This window comes from Nerophis ophidion, linkage group LG07, assembly GCF_033978795.1.
Source record: "Nerophis ophidion isolate RoL-2023_Sa linkage group LG07, RoL_Noph_v1.0, whole genome shotgun sequence".
Lineage (NCBI taxonomy): Eukaryota > Metazoa > Chordata > Actinopteri > Syngnathiformes > Syngnathidae > Nerophis > Nerophis ophidion.
The window spans coordinates 16841017-16859014 of record NC_084617.1 but is presented as its reverse complement, the minus strand read 5'-3'; the positions used below and the strand labels follow the sequence as shown (position 1 = coordinate 16859014).

General features: G+C 40.5%; 1 protein-coding gene across 1 annotated transcript in view; it reads right to left on the bottom strand.

Moving 5' to 3' along the window:
- Nucleotides 1-900: 900 nt before the first annotated feature.
- svilc (supervillin c) overlaps nt 901-17998 on the bottom strand; it is a 48939-nt gene continuing 31841 nt past the window's right edge. The window contains exons 16-33 of the mRNA XM_061905473.1: nt 16976-17078; nt 16730-16890; nt 16574-16657; nt 16369-16505; nt 14587-14734; nt 14324-14469; nt 14011-14186; nt 13807-13945; nt 11685-11988; nt 11507-11622; nt 11346-11448; nt 9159-9378; nt 8910-9046; nt 6750-6905; nt 6549-6683; nt 6386-6489; nt 6005-6160; nt 901-2700 (exon numbers count right to left, since the gene is read on the bottom strand). Coding sequence (XP_061761457.1) covers nt 2599-2700; nt 6005-6160; nt 6386-6489; nt 6549-6683; nt 6750-6905; nt 8910-9046; nt 9159-9378; nt 11346-11448; nt 11507-11622; nt 11685-11988; nt 13807-13945; nt 14011-14186; nt 14324-14469; nt 14587-14734; nt 16369-16505; nt 16574-16657; nt 16730-16890; nt 16976-17078 — 2627 coding nt within the window. The 3' untranslated portion in view covers nt 901-2598. The remainder of the gene's footprint in view (nt 2701-6004; nt 6161-6385; nt 6490-6548; nt 6684-6749; nt 6906-8909; nt 9047-9158; nt 9379-11345; nt 11449-11506; nt 11623-11684; nt 11989-13806; nt 13946-14010; nt 14187-14323; nt 14470-14586; nt 14735-16368; nt 16506-16573; nt 16658-16729; nt 16891-16975; nt 17079-17998) is intronic.

Below are 17998 nucleotides of genomic sequence, written 5' to 3'. Positions count from 1 at the left end.
CGAGCGGCCCTCTGTGTAGAAAGTTTGGACACCCCTGGTCTCGGACAAGTGTCGGCAACCTTTTGCATCAAAAGAGCCATTTGGGCCAGTTTCCACCCAATCAAAACCCATTTGCTCAATATATTGAAGTTACAGCAACATATACAGTTCCAAAGATATTGTCACGTTCCGTTCCTGTCTTGTTCTCCCCCGACCTTGTATTTTGCATGTTTTTTTGTAACTAGTTTCTTTCCTAGTTTCTCCCTCACAGTTAGTCAAGATCCAACTTTGCTGGATTTTTTCTTTATGATCCGTTGTGTTGTCACCTGTGTTAGACAAATTACTTAAAAAAAAAAAAGTAATTATTGTTCATACAGGAATTGAATGTGCTTTGGTGGCTGCTTCTCTCCTTGTCCACAAAACAGGGTGTTGTGGGATTACATGATTATCACTTCATTGAATTGTTGTTCATTATTCCCCCATAGTCGTTAAAGGGGTGTGTTAGTAACCCTATCATTATGTAACACTATTATGCCTAACACTGGTTGTCACACATCTTTTTTTTCCATGTTTCTCCTTGCTCTATTTTATCTACGTGTCTATGCGAGGAGCTGTGTCTTGCCCCTCCAAATCGCCTAAAAAAAAAAAAGTCTAACCTTTGGTCAGCAGCAACGCAGCAAAGGCTGTAATTTGTTGGCTTTTTAGAACTTGTCCCGTGTTGATGCGATTTCGCCTTTTTAAAAGTATTGTAACACAACACCAGTTCCAATAAAACTCAATCCCTCTCTAGTGACCGTTGTTTATTAGCAACAAAGGAAGCCAACAAGCTAAATCATGACAAGTGTCATGGTTTCTCACCAGAAAACACTGCCACTAGAATTGGATGGCTGCTGCAGAATTTTGAAAGACCCATGACGGTGCCTCAAGGGACAGCGTAGTGACTACAGTACGCACAAGAATATACTAGCAGGAGCCACAACGGAGGGCTAAGAGAGCCCCAGGTTGCAGGCCACAGGTCTAGGACAAACCTAAAAGTCCACATGCAATGGATTCAATGCCCTACCAAGCATGTTGTCCTGATGAACACATGCCATCCAACACGGCTGCCAGTCTCGCCTCAATCAAGCTTAGTCTGAATGCGTCTCTAAAGACGTAAAGCAGGTGTGTCAAACTCAAATACAGAGTGGGCCAAAATTTAACACTGAACAAACCTGCGGGCCAAGGTTAAAGAAATTAACCTTTTAATAGGGACCCAAACAAGTTTTGCATTGAATATTGAACAAGCAAGGCTTGTATAAATTTATAGAGACAGGCAAAATCAAGTTTCAAATAATAATAGTTAAAACATATCAATGGCATATTAAATACAATTTGAATGAAAAATGAATGCCTCTTTTCTATCTTCAGCCTTCTGAGGTAAATATCAAAATGAACTTTTTCCACAGGCTAATAATACATTTGAAAATAAAATAACAATAATGAATGAATCAAACATTCAAGCCTTGAAGCAGCAAGAGAAAGTGCATGCATAAAACGTTAATTATTGCTCAGTTTGCTACACTGATTTGCTTTCACACTGAATATGGAACAAGCAACGCTTATATAACTTAATAGTGCAAAATCAACTTTCAAAAAACATAACGAAAAAACATCAATGGTATATTAAATAGAATTGTAATAAAAGATTGAATGCCTCTTTTCTATTTGCAGCCTTCTGAGGTAAAAATCAACATTAACTTTTTCCACAGGCTAATAAATTTGAAAATAAAATAACAATCAAGTGGGCGGGGTTTGGTGGTAGTATATTGTAGCCTCCCGGAAGAGTTAGTGCTGCAAGGGTTTCAGGGTATTTGTGTTTATGTTGTGTTACGGTGCGGTTCTTCTCCCGAAATGTGTTTGTCATTCTTGTTTGGTGTGGGTTCACAGTGTGGCGCATATATGTAATAGTGTTAAAGTTGTTTATACGGCCACCCTCAGTGTGACCTGTATGGCTGTTGACCAAGTATGCCTTGCATTAACTTGTGTGTGTGTGTGTACAAGCCGCATGTTTTATGTGACTTGGCCGGCAAGCTGCTTGTATGGAGGGAAAGTGGACGTGACTGCAAGTTGTAGAGAACGCTAAAGGCAGTGCCATTAAGGCATGCCCACAATATTGTTATCAGAGTGGAAATCTGGAAAAATTTGGGAGAATGGTTTCCCCGAAAGATATTCGAGAGGGGCACTGAACTTTGGGAGTCTCCCGGGAAAATCGTGAGGGTTGGCAAGTATGAGTATTAGCGGTGAATGTGGTGTTAACCGGCGGGCCAGCTCTAATGTTAATTTGATATTTTTTCAACGGTCAAATGAAATCACACGGTGGGCCAAAGCCCGCGGGTCAGAGTTTGACACCCATGACGTAAAGAGTCATCTGGTCACCTTTTTTTTTCTTATGTTTATTCCATTTTTTCCAAGCACCCATGCACCTCAAAGTACTTCACTGACTTATCTCCATTGTCTACCTGTTATTTGTAGAGTCACTGATAGGAAATATGTCTTCTACTGTCTGTGCGCCTTTAAAAAGTCCATGAATTACATAAATAAAGTTAAACTGTACTAGAATTTGTTTTTGTCAGGTACACATTACTTGTCTATTTGGCAAAGCAGTCCTTTGTTTCTCTTCAGGTCAGCTTGCTGCCAGCTGGGCAGGGAGGCAAAGTCCTCTCGCTTCATCTTCAAAATAGTCTGAAACAATCACAGATCATGGAATAAATATTATATCAAACCATTTGTGTGGTGTTCGGGTCTGTACGACCCGGTTTTATTTTTTATTAAAAGAAAAATGAGACAATTAATTAATTTTTCAAACCGAGACTCACTGACTTTGGCTCATTTTCTGTGAAGAACATATATCAGAATACATATTTAATGACCACACACCATACACCCCCCCTATACATTTCTATCACATATATGATGTCAGGGTCCACTGGACCCGGGGCTAAAAGAAATGTGGAAATTCACACACACACACACACACAGCAGGCCTAGGCAGGAGGAGGACTGAGTGTAGGTACACAGAACATCAGAGGGTCATATGTGCGAGAAAATGAGAGCAGACATTGTTGACAAACAATGTTGCAACCTTGTGTGGGAACCGCAGGTGCAGAAACACCAAGGCAGAATCCCTGTCAGATGCAGAAACTGGCAGAGAAATTTTCCGTGCAACGTTCATATTGTTGTTACTCATCCAGGGTTTGTGGGTCTGAGGGACCCATTGCATTTTGTGGCTTTTAATGCCTCACAATCAAACACTTTTAGGTTAAAATAATGAACAGATGTTTACTTTATCCCAATAAACATTTCGTGTCATTAAAAGCCACAAAATGCAAAGGGTCCATCAGACCCACAAACGCTGGCTATGTAATACCAATAAGAACATTACACAAGGGTTAAAGTGGTTTGCATATAAATAGGTCATTTAATTTGATATACCTGCCCATGGCTTTTATTTCAGTGTTTCTTAACCATAGGGCCGGGCCACCAGAACATTTCTGTTTCTCAGCTGTATGGGCCGTGGTGGTACTCCGTTGTAATTCACGTTTCCACCACTTGTGGCAGTAATGACAAAAAGAAGAAGTCTGGAGCTTCAGTCATTGAGAAGTTTCTTAAGTGCAAAAATTATGACTGAAGTTGTGAAGCTGTATTTTCATTTGCACTTTAATTTTATTTACATTTTATTTAAGAAATACAATATTATTATTTATAATTAATTAGTTAGAATGTATCTATCAATTTGTTTAATTGCATTTTAAATGTATTTTCCATCAGTTTTCATGAGTCTTGCAGTATCTTTTGCAGTATATTTTTTATTGTAATCAGCCTGACCTAAGCCTGTGTGTTAAATAAATAATTATCTTTGTGATTAACACATGATTTCATATCATTTGAAAAGTTTTACTCTGTTAAACTTTAAGTAGGTTAGATATATTAAATGAATATGATTTTTTTTTTTTTAAATAGTCAGATGACTAATTCAGGCCCTGAGGTAAAAAAAAAAAAAAAAAAAGGTTGAGAACCACTGCTTTATATCACTTTTAATAATCAAACTGTGCTTGATTTTAGGGGTGTCCTGATCTGTAATGATATCAAATAACAGGTCGATATCAGCAAAAAACAAGTATCGGATGATATGGGCTTGCATAAAAAATCTTCGATACAAGCAGACCTGCCGAGTGTTGTGCAAAGCTGGACAGCCAGTTAACATCTAAATGTCCTCCTATAAATACGCAATTTCTTCTTTTCTAGTAAAGTCATTTACAAAAGTTAAACATACATATAGGAGCTAGCCGCTACATAATAGCTAAACACATAAGCTACAGTAGACATACGTAAAAATAATTAAACAGTATTGCAGTGTAAAAACAGGGCTTCACAGTGGCAGAGGGGTTAGTGCGTCTGCCTCACAATAAGAAGTTCCTGCAGTCCTGGGTTCAAATCCAGGCTCGGAATCTTTCTGTGTGGAGTTTGCATGTTCTCCCCGTGAATGCGTGGGTTCCCTCCGGATACTCCGGCTTCCTCCCACTTCCAAAGACATGCACCTGGGGATAGGTTGATTGGCAACACTAAATTTGCCCTAGTGTGTGAATGTGAGTGTGAATGTTGTCTGTCTATCTGTGTTGGCCCTGCGATGAGGTGGCGACTTGTCCAGGGTGTACCCCGCCTTCTGCCCGATTGTAGCTGAGATAGGCGCCAGCGCCCCCCGCGACCCCAAAAGGGAATAAGCGGTAGAAAATGGATGGATGGATGGATGCAGTGTAAAACAGCACATTTGTCAATATAAACAAGTAGCAATTAATTATAGTTGCATATTTCTTACACATACAAAGTCTCCAAGGCAGAAGCGTATAGGAAAGTGTGCAGTAACAAACGTGTCCGTATCATTCAACTTACTGCATCATGAGCTTAACTTCATCAATTATTGTGGCCAATAGGTATCACCGAAAAAGCAATTACCACTCTACTTCAACTTAAAGACAGTGTAAGTCCATTCCAAACGGTTAATGATAAATAGGTTTAGTGTTTTTAATACCTACCAATGTTCTCTGTTTGACTATTTTTTATCTTTAAAAAATTATATCAAAATAAAAGTATGTATGATTCTTGCTGTTATCGTATGTAATCAGTATCGGAAGTGAAATGTTTTATCTGGACACCCCACTTTATTTGCAAAGTCTTTATGCTATTTTGGTCGATTGTTATTAGAATAAATACAAATTTAAAACATTTAAGAAGCAAAGTTTTTTAAAATATTTTTGGAGACAAACTCTGCAGGTGCACAAGTTACTTGTCAGAGAATCTTGGTTAAAAAAACAACTTGAGCTAATTATGACTATTATTGTTGAATAGTTCAAAAAAGGGAGTGATGATATCCTCAAATTACAGATCATAAGAGAAATGTGCTTTTATCACTAGTGTATTGAAGTACAGTAAAACCTTGATTTACAAATCCTGAAATCTGTGAAATTTCCGAATTACGAACTTTTAGATGGTGCCAAATATGCCTGTGTACAAACGCTTCTTTCATTCCCCTTCTTCTCTTGCCAGCTGCTCCTTTGTGGATGTTACTGAACTGTAAGTGGATTGTACATTTTAAAATGTTTAATTATAGTAGCAATATGGTCGTTAAAGTTAAGGAGTTTTGAAATGTTTGATCGTTTGTGAGGGCACCAAAGGTATGTGTGTGTGTGTGTGTGTGTGTGTGTGTGCGTGTGTTGGCAGTGTAGCGAATCTGAGCTTGTCGTTGTTGTTTTAGGTTGTTGATAAAGTAATAGTTGATCCATCACCTCCTTTACCACTATCACCACTTTATATTGTGTTCAAAATGTACACACCTTCAGTAAAATATGGATTTTTGTCCAAGCAGCAACCCATTATTCATATTTACATTGTTTATAATGGAGAAATTTCCTTCATTATACAAACGTTTCGATTTACGAACTCTTTTCATCGAGGTTCCACTGTTTTTAAAAATGAAGGTGTGTTCTACCTTGAAGTCCTGGTCCGACAAGTAGACCTCCAGCTGTCGGGGGTCTACTCCATCCGGAAGGGGTCTTTGCAGCAGCCGCTCCAGAGGAAACTGTGTGCTTGCCAGCTGGGCCAGGGCGTCCTGCACCAAGGTGAGCTTGGAGCGTCTCGTGCTGCCCTGGACAAATGTCCACTAATAGGTTAGTTTGAGGGGTGCGTGGCCTTGACAGCCGCAATTGACCGGACAGGTTTCTGCATTTAGATGAAGACTTAGCTGGCAGAAAATGAAGTTGTCAAAGATATGTGCGGTCATGCTAACACTTTCTCTACACGCACATTATTAGTGCGTAACATCAGTGCGTGCGTGACATAATATAGCGCATATTAGAGCTCCAGTTCATACCTGTGCGACGGTCCTCTCCCAGCGAGGGAACACATTAGTGAACGTCAAAGGTTCCTCGCCCTCCAGAATGAGGTACGCCAGTGGAGGGCGTCTGGGGTTGACTTCTGTGACACGGAGAGACACTTTTAGCTCGTCCTCAACCTTCTTTGTTACACCGCTTTACCTTTGCAGTACTGCAGCGCAGTCTCCATGGCGCACTTCCTCTTGCTGTGCCAGCTGTCTGCCGGTCCGTGCTCCTGCACCGGGTGCGTTCTTTGCCACAGATAGACCTCCATGCGGTTGTCGAGCAAAAACAGAGCTGTGGAGGGTTTAGGTTTGAGTAGTGGGGAGGCAAAAATGTTTCTGTGCATTGCTGTGCGCTCACCAGGCGGGGGCGCCGCATAGAGGGTCTCCTGGACGAAGGGCATGGCCATGATGAGACCGGGCAGACGCGACGGACTGTGCAGCTCTTCGGCCAGGAATCCTCCGGAGGAGGCACTCAGGTAGAAGAGGCGCGGAGTGAAGTTATATTTACCTGGATCTGATTGGCAGGAAGTCAGGAAAGAAACAAGTGCATGACCTGCACATTCACTGACATGATATACAGTATGTTATTATAGCAGTTTACTGATGTACTGTACCTACATGATGAACAGTATGATATTATAGAGATATAACATATAGTGACATAATAAACAGTATTTTAGTATAGTGATAATATAGTTTAGTAATGTACCAACATAATATACTGTGTCTTATTGTATTGATAATATAGTGATAATTATGTACTGTACTGTATGTTATTATAGTGATTTAGTAATTTACCAATACACAGTGTCTTATTGTTGTGATTATAAAGTGATGGACCAATATAATACGGTATGTTATTGTTGTGATAAAATAATGATGTACCAATGTGACACAGTACAGTATGTTATTGTGATAGTATAGAGATGCACTAATATGATACAGTATTTTATTGTATTACTATAGTGGTGTACCAATATGATATAGTATGCTATTGTTGTGATAATATAATGATGTACCAATATTATACCGTATGTTATTGTTGTCCTAATATATCAATCAATCAATCAATCAATGTTTACTTATATAGCCCTAAATCACTAGTGTCTCAAAGGGCTGCACAAACCACTACGACATCCTCGGTAGGCCCACATAAGGGCAAGGAAATATATATATAGTGATGTACCAATATGATACGGTATGTTATTGTTGTGATAATATAATGATCTACCAACATGATACATTATGATAATATTTATGTACCAATATGATACAGTATATCACTGTTGTGATAATATGTACCAAAATGATACAGTTAGTTATTGTTGTGAAAATTATTACATTAAATCTACCAATATGCTACGTTATTATTGTGATTATATAGTGATGTACCAATATGATATAGCATGTTGTTGTGATAATAGAGTGATGTACCAATATAACACAGTATGTTATTGTTGTCATAATATAGTGATGTACCAATATGATACGGTATGCTATTGTTGTGATAATATAATGATCTACCAACATGATACATTATGATATTGTTGTGATAATAATGATGTACCAATATGATACAGTATGTCACTGTTGTGATAATATTATGCACCAAAATAATACAGTTGGTTATTGTTGTGAAAATTATTACATTAAATCTAACAATATGCTACTTTGTTATTATTGTGATTATATAGTGATGTACCAATATGATACAGTATGTTATTATTATGATAATATGATGTACCAATATGATACAGTATGTCACTGTTGTGATAATATTATGTACCAAAATGATACAGTTGGTTATTGTTGTGAAAATTATTTCATTAAATCTACCAATATGATACAATGTTATTATTGTGATTATATAGTGATGGACCAATATGATACACTATGTTATTGTTGTGATAATATGATGTAGCAATATGATACAGCATGTTGTTGTGATAATAGAGTGATGTACCAATATAATACAGTATGTTATTGTTGTCATAATATAGTGATGTACCAATATGATACGGTATGTTAGTGTTGTAATAATATAAAGATGTACCAACATGATACAGTATGTTAGTGTTGTGATATTAATGATGTACCAATATGATACAGTATGTCACGGTTGTGATAATATTATTTACCAAAATGATAGTTGGTTATTGTTAAAAATAAATAAATAAATGGGTTGTACTTGTACAGCGCTTTTCTACCTTCAAGGTACTCAAAGCGCTTTGACACTACTTCCACATTTACCCATTCACACACTGATGGAGGGAGCTGCCGTGCAAGGCGCTAACCAGCACCCATCAGGAGCAAGGGTAAAGTGTCTTGCTCAGGACACAACGGACATGACGAGGTTGGTACTAGGTGGGGATTGAACCAGGGACCCTCGGGTTGCGCACGGCCACGCCGTCCAATATGATACAGTATGTTATTGTTGTGATAATAGTGATGTACCAATATGATACAGTATGTTATTGTTGTATTAATACATCAAAGTAGTTTTGTAGCGATGTTGTACCTTGCAGCATGCAGTCGTAGGCCTTCCTGTCCATGTGTACCAGCGCCGCCCAGAACTCCGCAGGCTCCGAGCCTTCCTCTATTTCCTGTATCTTCACTGGGCTGCTTTGACTACTGAGACCCAGTTCTGGTGGACACCTGCAGCACAAAGACACATCACAGCCAACTTATCATCCACTGCATGCAAGAACTACATGCCACACGCCCCAATGCGAGCGGACTATAACAAAGAAAAGAACACGACACTCACGCTTGAGCCAGGCGTTCCACAGCTCTCTTGGCGACCTCCCTACAGCTAGCGAGAGCTTTACAGCCAGTCCAGAGGTAGAGCGCCCGTTGCTGGCTGTTGACCAAGACCAGCGAGCCCCTGGAGCGCAGGGCCGCGCAGCAGCACTCCACCTCGAGCAACGAGCCCTCGTCTGGTAGCTCCCCTTGAACGCTGAACAGGCGCCACGACTCGCCATGTTCTGCTGCAAATTAAGACACACGGCCTCACTTTAAACAATGTGATGTACAGACGAAAATGGCCATTAGTAGCTATATATCTGTTAAATCACACTGTATATTTGTTTGGCCTAAATTAAGTCTTAAATTAGGCCCTATTAATGTTTCAAATGGTAAAGTATTTGACTTATTTCCTAACTTGTTGTGGCTACCAATAAAAGATGTTAGTGTCTTAGGCTATGTTCACACTGCAGAGTAGGATGTTCAATTCAGATGTTTTATGTCTAATCCGATCTTTTTGTGTGATCACTCATTTATGAAAAAACTGCAATGTCTAATGTGAACGCAAACTGTCGCAGTTGTAACAATTTCAAGGATGTTGTCCAATCAAAGTCAACATTTTCTGAAGGGTATTATTGCGCATAGAAAATAATGGATGAAGAGGGCCAGCATTTTGGCTCTCGCGCCTTGTGGGACATTTGCTTCAACGTGTGCTAGAAATATGGTGTAAGTTCCTAAACATTTTTTTTTCCATCTGTTTTCTGCTCATTTGTCAACTTTTTTGCAACCGTCTATTTTGGGATGACGTGGCTCATAGCAGCCAACCAGAAATTTGAGGGTTCCTGGTTTGAATCCAGCATTCTCCATTCTGGTCACTGCTGTGGTGTGCTCGGGCAAGACAATTCACTCACCTTGCTCCCAGTGCCACTCACACAGGTGTAAATGTAGATAATGTGTTTGTCAATGTAAAGCACTTTGAGTCTGGAGGAATAAGCGCTATACAAATATAATTCACTATTCACTATTTTGGTAAAGAATTATGACGCTCGTTGCTTTTTGATGACGTATTCTTTGGCTAAACGGGACCTGATCGTACAGACTGCAGTCGCATTGGATACATACTGTATCTGATTGATATATACCATATTTTTCGGACTGAAAGTCGCAGTTTTTTTCATAGTTTGGCAAAGTGTGCGACTTATACTCAGGAGCGACTTAGGTGTGAAATTATTAACACATTACCGTAAAATATGAAATAATATTATTTAGCTCATTCACGTAAGAGACTAGACGTATAAGATTTCATCGGATTTAGCGATTAGGAGTGACAGATTGTTTGGTAAACGTCTATTTGTTCTATATTTTTATTTTTTTAAATACTCTTACCATAATATGTTACGTTAACATACCAGGCACCTTCTCAGTTGGTTATTTATGCGTCATATAACATACACTTATTCAGCCTGTTGTTCACTATTCTTTATTTATTCTAAATTGTCTTTCAAATGTCTATTCTTGGTGTTGGGTTTTATCAAATACATTTCCCCCAAAAATGTGACTCATACTCCAGTGCGACTTATACATGTTTTTTCCTTCTTTATTATGCATTTTCGGCAGGTGCGACTTATACTCCGGAGCGACTTATACTCCGAAAAATACGGTACATATGAAAGAGGTTTGGGCTACGATAGAAAAATTCGGAATTGTACTGTTCACATTGAAATGAAAAAATCTGACACAGATCACAAATGGGTAAAAATATTGGGATTGACCTGCAGTGTGAACCAGGCCTTAGAAGCCGCTTCGCATTTTGGATAGACGACGCAGTCATTGCAGCTTGCGCTCAAATTTGTCCCGGTGTTCTGGCAAGACAGGCACCCCCCTGGAATTCATGCAACTACTGCATGTGTATAACAAGGAGTATGGGAATATAATTGTGTCTCCATGTGCATGCATTTAGCATGTAAACACAGACACAGCTGCTGTAAAGATCAGATTGGCTCAGCAGCTCCTCAGCCGATTGCTGATCACTTAAAAAAGGCCACAATCCAATTCCATGATCAGGGCAGCTCTAATTGATATCATTTGTATGCTTGAAAATGCAAAATATAGGCCAAAAATACAGACAATATTCCATAAAATATTTTTTAAAAAGCCATTAAAAATTGAAGGGTGCAAAGCGAAGGACGACTCTATTATGAATTTGCAGCACCTGTTGGACCAGAGGCGATCTCTCTTTGGCCTTTGTGGATGACCAGACCTCCCTGGAAGAGCTGCAGGAAACATGGAGGCTCTTTTCCTTGACAGACCACAACCTTCAACATAAAAAGTCAAGATGATGCAGTCGTTGGACAACGCTACAAAACTCCTTACCTGTGACTCTTCATTATTGTTCATCCCAATAGAAAGAAATGCAGCAGTATCCCGTCCACTCACAGCTGAAAGACGCCCTCGCCACAAGAAGAAGGCCATGTTTTCCTTTTCCTCCTCTGCAGAAGAAACCATCAATTTAGCACGTTGGGGAAAAATGCATCACAAGGATGTAACGAACCAGCGGTGCTGAGGCTGTACGTCCAGCGGACGACGTAGGAGTCGCCCTCGTGGAGTTGTCCCGTGCTCTCCAGGGGGTCCTCGCAGTCGTCAAACTCGTTGACGTGCCAGGTGGCAACACCCGTCGTCCTCAGCTCTGCCTGCTCCCCTCTTTCCAGCGTGACCGGGCCGTAGCCCCTCTGAACGTTGACACTAGCCAGCACGGTGCGGGTCACTCCTTTGTCCGTCGCCTCGGCAGACACCAGAGCCGTGGCGTTGCAGTGTCGTAGGGGGTCACATGGTGGGGCCACTAAGAGGGACTGTGTCTGAAAATCAATCAATAAAGGGAGATTTTGTGTTAGGTTTCAAGTGGTGCTGTCAAACAATATTTTTTTTTCTATCAGATTAATCACATTGAAATTTGGATTAATTATGATTAATCACACGTTGTTATTCACTTGCATCATTTAAAATAAAAATATATATTTTTTGATAGTAATAATATTCATATTTATTAATATTAAATCGGAAATATTAATATTTGGAAACAAATTTAAAAAAAAATGTTTTATTGAATTTTAAAATAAAAATATATATTTTTTGATAATAATAATATTCATATTTATTAATATTAAATCGGAAATATTAATATTTGGAAACAAATTAAAAAAAAATGTTTTATTGAATTTTGTACAACAGTTTTTGTTTTAATCTTTTATTTGAATGCAGATTTATTTGCTTAAAACTGTTTTATCTAATCCATTTTCTACCGCTTATTCCCTTTTGGGGTAGCGGGGGGCGCTGGCGCCTATCTCAGCTACAATCGGGCTGAGATAGGCGCCAGCGCCCCCCGCTACCCCAAAAGGGAATAAGCGGTAGAAAATGGATGGATGGATGTTTTATCTAAAATACTTTCAGGGCATAATTTAAAAATGTTTTTTGCCAGCGAGCACAAGAGTCTCCTCACTCATCTTAATTTTTTATTGCAACATTTAAAAATGAGCTGATTATGATAACTGGTGTCCAGTCCTTACATCTTATCACATTTCGGAGTTTAATTTGCAAGCATGACATTAAGTTGCAATTGCTGTCCAAGACGTTAGATGGCAGTAGAGTATAGTTTATTATGTGCGTGCTAGTCAGTTCAGTCTTTGCGAAATCTATCATCGTCTTTTGTTGCACCCTGAGGTGAGCGGGGTTGGGGGGCGGAGTTTGGTGGTAGCGGGGGTGTATATTGTAGCGTCCCGGAAGAGTTAGTGCTGCAAGGGATTCTGGGTATTTGTTCTGTTGTGTTAAGGTGCGGATGTTCTCCCGAAATGTGTCTGTCATTCTGGTTTGTTGTGGGTTCACAGTGTGGTGTACATTTGTACTAGTGTTGAAGTTGTTTATACGACCACCCTCAGCGTGACCTGTATGGCTGTTGATCAAGTATGCCTTGCATTCAATTATGTGTGTGTAAAAGCCGCATATATTATGTGACTGGGCCTGCACGCTGTTAGTATGGAGGAAAAGCGGACGTGACGACAGGCAGAGGATGTTAGAGGCAGTGCCTTTAAGGCACGCTCCAAGAATTGTTGTCCGGGTGGAAATCGTGAGAAATTCGGGAGAATGGTTGCCCCGGGAGATGTTCAGGAGGGGTACTGAAATTCGGGAGTCTCCCAGGAAAATCGGGAGAGTTGGCATGTATGCCTTAGTTGTAGTTTTTATTAACATATTTGGAGGTGTTGATACCACCATGTAAAATCACTAATGCTAATCAGTACCATGTCAAAAGCAAAGACAATGCATTTTAGCAACAAGCTGCCGCATTTCTTGGAAAATTTGAGCCTTACTTTACTTAGGGTAGAGCGTTTTTCGAGTCAAATGCTTTGTTGGCATTGGAAATTGCAACATTACCCTGAGGTAGTTTGGCTGAGTCCGCTCTCAGTTTTGCTGGAGTGATAATTGAATGCCCAAATGTTAAGAGTCGACTGAGACGGCAAACAGGTGTGATGCCACGCGCAACCTAGGTACCAGTAAATGGTACCGATGGATTTGACCTTAGTCGGGTGAAGGACCGGCGGGATTCAGTCGGTGCCAAAAAAGTACCAAATTTGGTACCCATCCTTAACTAGTGTCAAGTACAGAAAGAACTCGAAAAAAACCTGAGTGTCATTGGTCAATGGGACAGCTTCTTCCTCGACTCTTCCTGTCCAGTCAACAAACTTCTCTTTGAACAGACATGTCTCTTTGTGCTCCAAAAGGACGCCAAACAGAGCCCAGCCGGGGCGCCCTTCACCCCTCCTGAACAATAAATAAACCATCGTTTGATATTGCGTCGACTAAAGTTGTGAGTGGGGCGTTCTTACAGTTGCGTGCTGACGCTGCTCCGCGTGGGATCCAGCGGGTTGACTCGACAGTTGCTGTAGTCGTAGGCACCGACCCACACCTGTCGACTCAGCTGGAGCGCCACCTTCCGGGTGCTGGCGGGGACGTTTTTTCCCAGCCACAGGTACACTTCGCTGCCAAAGTCAAACACCAGTGCCTGGCCACAAAGTAGTGAAAGTGACTTCAGCTGGACAAAAGTATTTAGGACACTCAGTGTTGTGAGGAAAACACATCAGGGCACGAAAAATGTTTTATTTAGTGTAGCAAATATGGGCGTTTGAAGGGGAGACTGACCTCACTAGACTTGAGCAGGCTAATGCTGGGCATGGAGGACCAGGCCTGTTCGTGAGGTACCAGACGGTTCTCCATGAGCCTATAAACACAGTTGGAGTCCACAATGCCGCGCTCGTACAGCTCATCGTCCTCTAGTGAAGACTCCGCTGCCCAAAGTCCATCCAGATTTTCCAAAAACACAAACAAAATGCATTCCTGTTTAACTAACTGCTAATAAAACCTAACCTCTTGTCTTGTGCAAACAACAAAAAAAAAGCTATCACCTCTGTAAGATGTCCTTCCACCCAGAATACTCCAGAAGTCAGTGGCCAGGCTGCCTTCACAGTTACACCCCTCCTCCAGGTGGACCACCCGGGCGGCCTGACAGCCGAGGTCCTTCTGACTCTGAATGAAAGACGCCAACTCTGTAGCCTAAGGGACAAAAGTCAAACACTGTTGTAGTAAAAGACGGATATTTAACTAAATTCCAAATGTATTTTTCTCTGAATGATCTGAAACCCCTGTTTCCGAGCCACTGTGTTGTATTGAGCAGAAGCAGACAGAGGTCTGCATGCATTTACTGTAGCTCAACTTCCCATAAAAGGTGTCCTGTTGTTCTTCTTTGGACGACAATCTAGCTCAGAACAAATCAACAGCAGCTCTGCTGGTTGCAGTCAATTTAAAAAAAAAACACACAACTCAGACAATTATTTTTATTATTAGTAATTTGGTATAACAAAAAAAAAAGATTTGATAACCAAAAAATGTATTTGAAATAAATAAAACAATTTCAAACAAAAACAAGTTTTCGTTGCAAATATTTTTGGGGGGTTATGAATGTTTTTTGTTTTTAGATGCAACCAAGAAAAAGATTTGAATACAAAGAATTTGCTAACAATTTTTTTTTGGTCACGACTAAAATTCAATCTTGTGGGGGGGGAGCTTCCTTTGGACAATATTTTGAAAACCTTTTTATTGGTCAGCTTCGAATAATGGCGTGACTATATGTGCATGACTGCTGACAACTTCTGCCATCAATCACAAAAAACGATTGGCGACTCAAAAAAACAATTTCTTTAATAAAAAAAAAGATTTGCAACCAAAGTGTTATTGTTTGATTTTTAAAAAAAATAAATGTTTGTTGTTTGCATATTATTTTTGACTCAAAATCCATTATTTTTGTTTACAATTTTTTTGGGGTTAAGACTCAAATTCAATCTTGTGGGCAGGGCCTCCTCCAATCAATATTTTTGAAGCTTTTCTTTGGTCAGCCTCAGATAATAGTGTGACCATATAGACGTGACTGCTTGCTACTTCTGCAATCCGCAAAAAAACCTTCAAATGCAAATAAAATAAAATAAAACATTTTAATAAAAAATAAATAAACATTTGCAACCAAAACTTTTTGGGGTTTAAAAATATATATTTTTTTGTGAACTATTATTTTCTGGTTTCAAATCCAGTATTCTTGTTTGAAGAAATCTTTGTTTGCAAATCTTTTTTCTCAAATTCAATCTTGTGGGCGGGGCCTCCTCCGAACAATATTCTTGAAGTCTTTTTATTGGTCAGCATAGGATAATGGCGTGACTATATGGGCGTGTCAACCAGAAAAAAAAGATTAGCAATAAAAAAAATGTATTAAAAAAAGATTTGCAATCCAAAACATTTTTGTTGGAAAATATTTTAAAACTTTAAATCCATTTTTTTGTATGGAAATGTTTTTTCCTGCAAATCTTTTTTTGTGTTGAAAATAGTTTATGCTATGGGCGCATTATTACAAATCTTTTTGTTTGTTACCACTCCACTTCAATCACAGGTAAAACAATATTTGAGGATTTTTTATTGGTCAGTTTCGAATAATTGGTGTCACTGCTGTCAATTCTATCCTCAACCAAAAAAAAAAGTTTACAATTTTTTTTCCGTTTCAAATTTTTGTTTGGTTGCATAAAAAGACACATTTATCTCCTTAATTATTAGGACAGTCCCTATTTAGCATATATTGCTAATATGGCCGTAAGCATCTAGAAAGCACCATAACAATATCAGTTCCTTGTCAATGCGGGTACCTTCGCTTTCTCCTTCTCGTTGGCCGATTTTCCACTCCACAGGATGCAGTTCTCGGCGGTCACCAGCAGGAAACAGTCTCCGCTGTTTAAGGAGCTTGCCGAGGGCTTGGCCAGGCGGACCTGGACGTGCTGCCTTCCTGTCAGCACAGACACCAGTCAACAGGAAGACCAAAACGTGGACAAAAACGAAGATGTGTTTTCTGACCTTTTATGAAAAGCAGCATGGGACTAGTAAAGGGTGGATGAGACTCCTGAGGATCTGGCGAGGATGAGGAGGAGTTCTTTGACTCTATGGGGACAAAAATACCAGGTGAGACACCAGAGATGGACGAGTGAGACGTTCCCTTTCCTCACCACTCACTTTTCTCTGACACTGTCGCTTCCTCCGACGATGTGTTGAGTTCCATGAAGTCCTGCCTGACGTCCTCGCGGGCTGCCAGAGCCCGAAGAGGGTTGCGGGATCCCTGCGTGCGACGGGATGGACGTACGGCCCGACGATGCTCTGCGACGGCTGAGGTCAGCCTACACACACACACACACGCACACAAAAACACGCACGTCACCAGGAAGCTTTCACATTGGAGTCTTTAACTGAAACCCAGCCCACATTGGAGTGTTGGTCTGGCAGAGCAGGTCCAGGTCCCGCCCCCCTAAGGAGGTTTGGCGGGTGCAGAAGCCATTCTCGGGAGGCATCTCTTCCTGGTTATCTGCTGAAGGTGGAGCGCTGTGAGACGTCACTACACAGCCAGTACAACTACAGTGGTACCTCAAGATACGAGACCCTCGCCTTATGAGTTTTTCAGGAAACAAGCTATCTTTCTCTTAAAGGCCTACTGAAACCCACTACTACCGACCACGCAGTCTGATAGTTTATATACCAATGATGAAATCTTAACATTGCAACACATGCCAATACGGCTGGTTTAGTTGACTAAATTGCAATTTTAAATTTCCCGCGAAGTATCCAGTTGAAAATGTCACGGAATGATGACGCTTATGATGACGTGTGCGCGTGACGTCACGCGTTGTACCGGACATTTTTTTTCCAGTACAGATCACGGCTATGAATTGTCTGCTTTAATGGCATAATTACACAGTATTCTGGACATGTGCGTTGCTGAATCTTTTGCAATTTGTTCAATTAACAATGGAGACATCAAAGAAGAAAGATGTAGGTGGGAAGCAGTGTATTGCGGCTGCCTTTAGCAACACAAACACATCTGGTGTTTCCTTTTTGACATTACAGAAGTTGAAGCTTTACTATGGAACAGAGCAGTCAAGCGAACATGGTTCCCGACCACATGTCAACCGGCAGGTTTCGGTGAGAAAATTGTGGTAATAAGTCGGCTCTTATCGCAGACATAAGCGGAGCTTGCGTCCTTCCTCGTGCACCTTTCAAAGAGGCAGCTGCGGACTGTCTTGCCTCCTCCGACCGGGCGCCCCCGAATCTGGGATGCTTACACCGTGGAGGAGGGGGAAAAAAAGCTCAGCCCGGCCCGAGCGACTGCCTTCGCTTTGCCTCGTCGAGAAACGTGGTTTCCCTCAGAGACACTGGCGGTCACCACACCCGTGGCCACACCCCTTTGACTTTCAGGTACGACAGTATAATCTCACTACAACCCCAGTAACA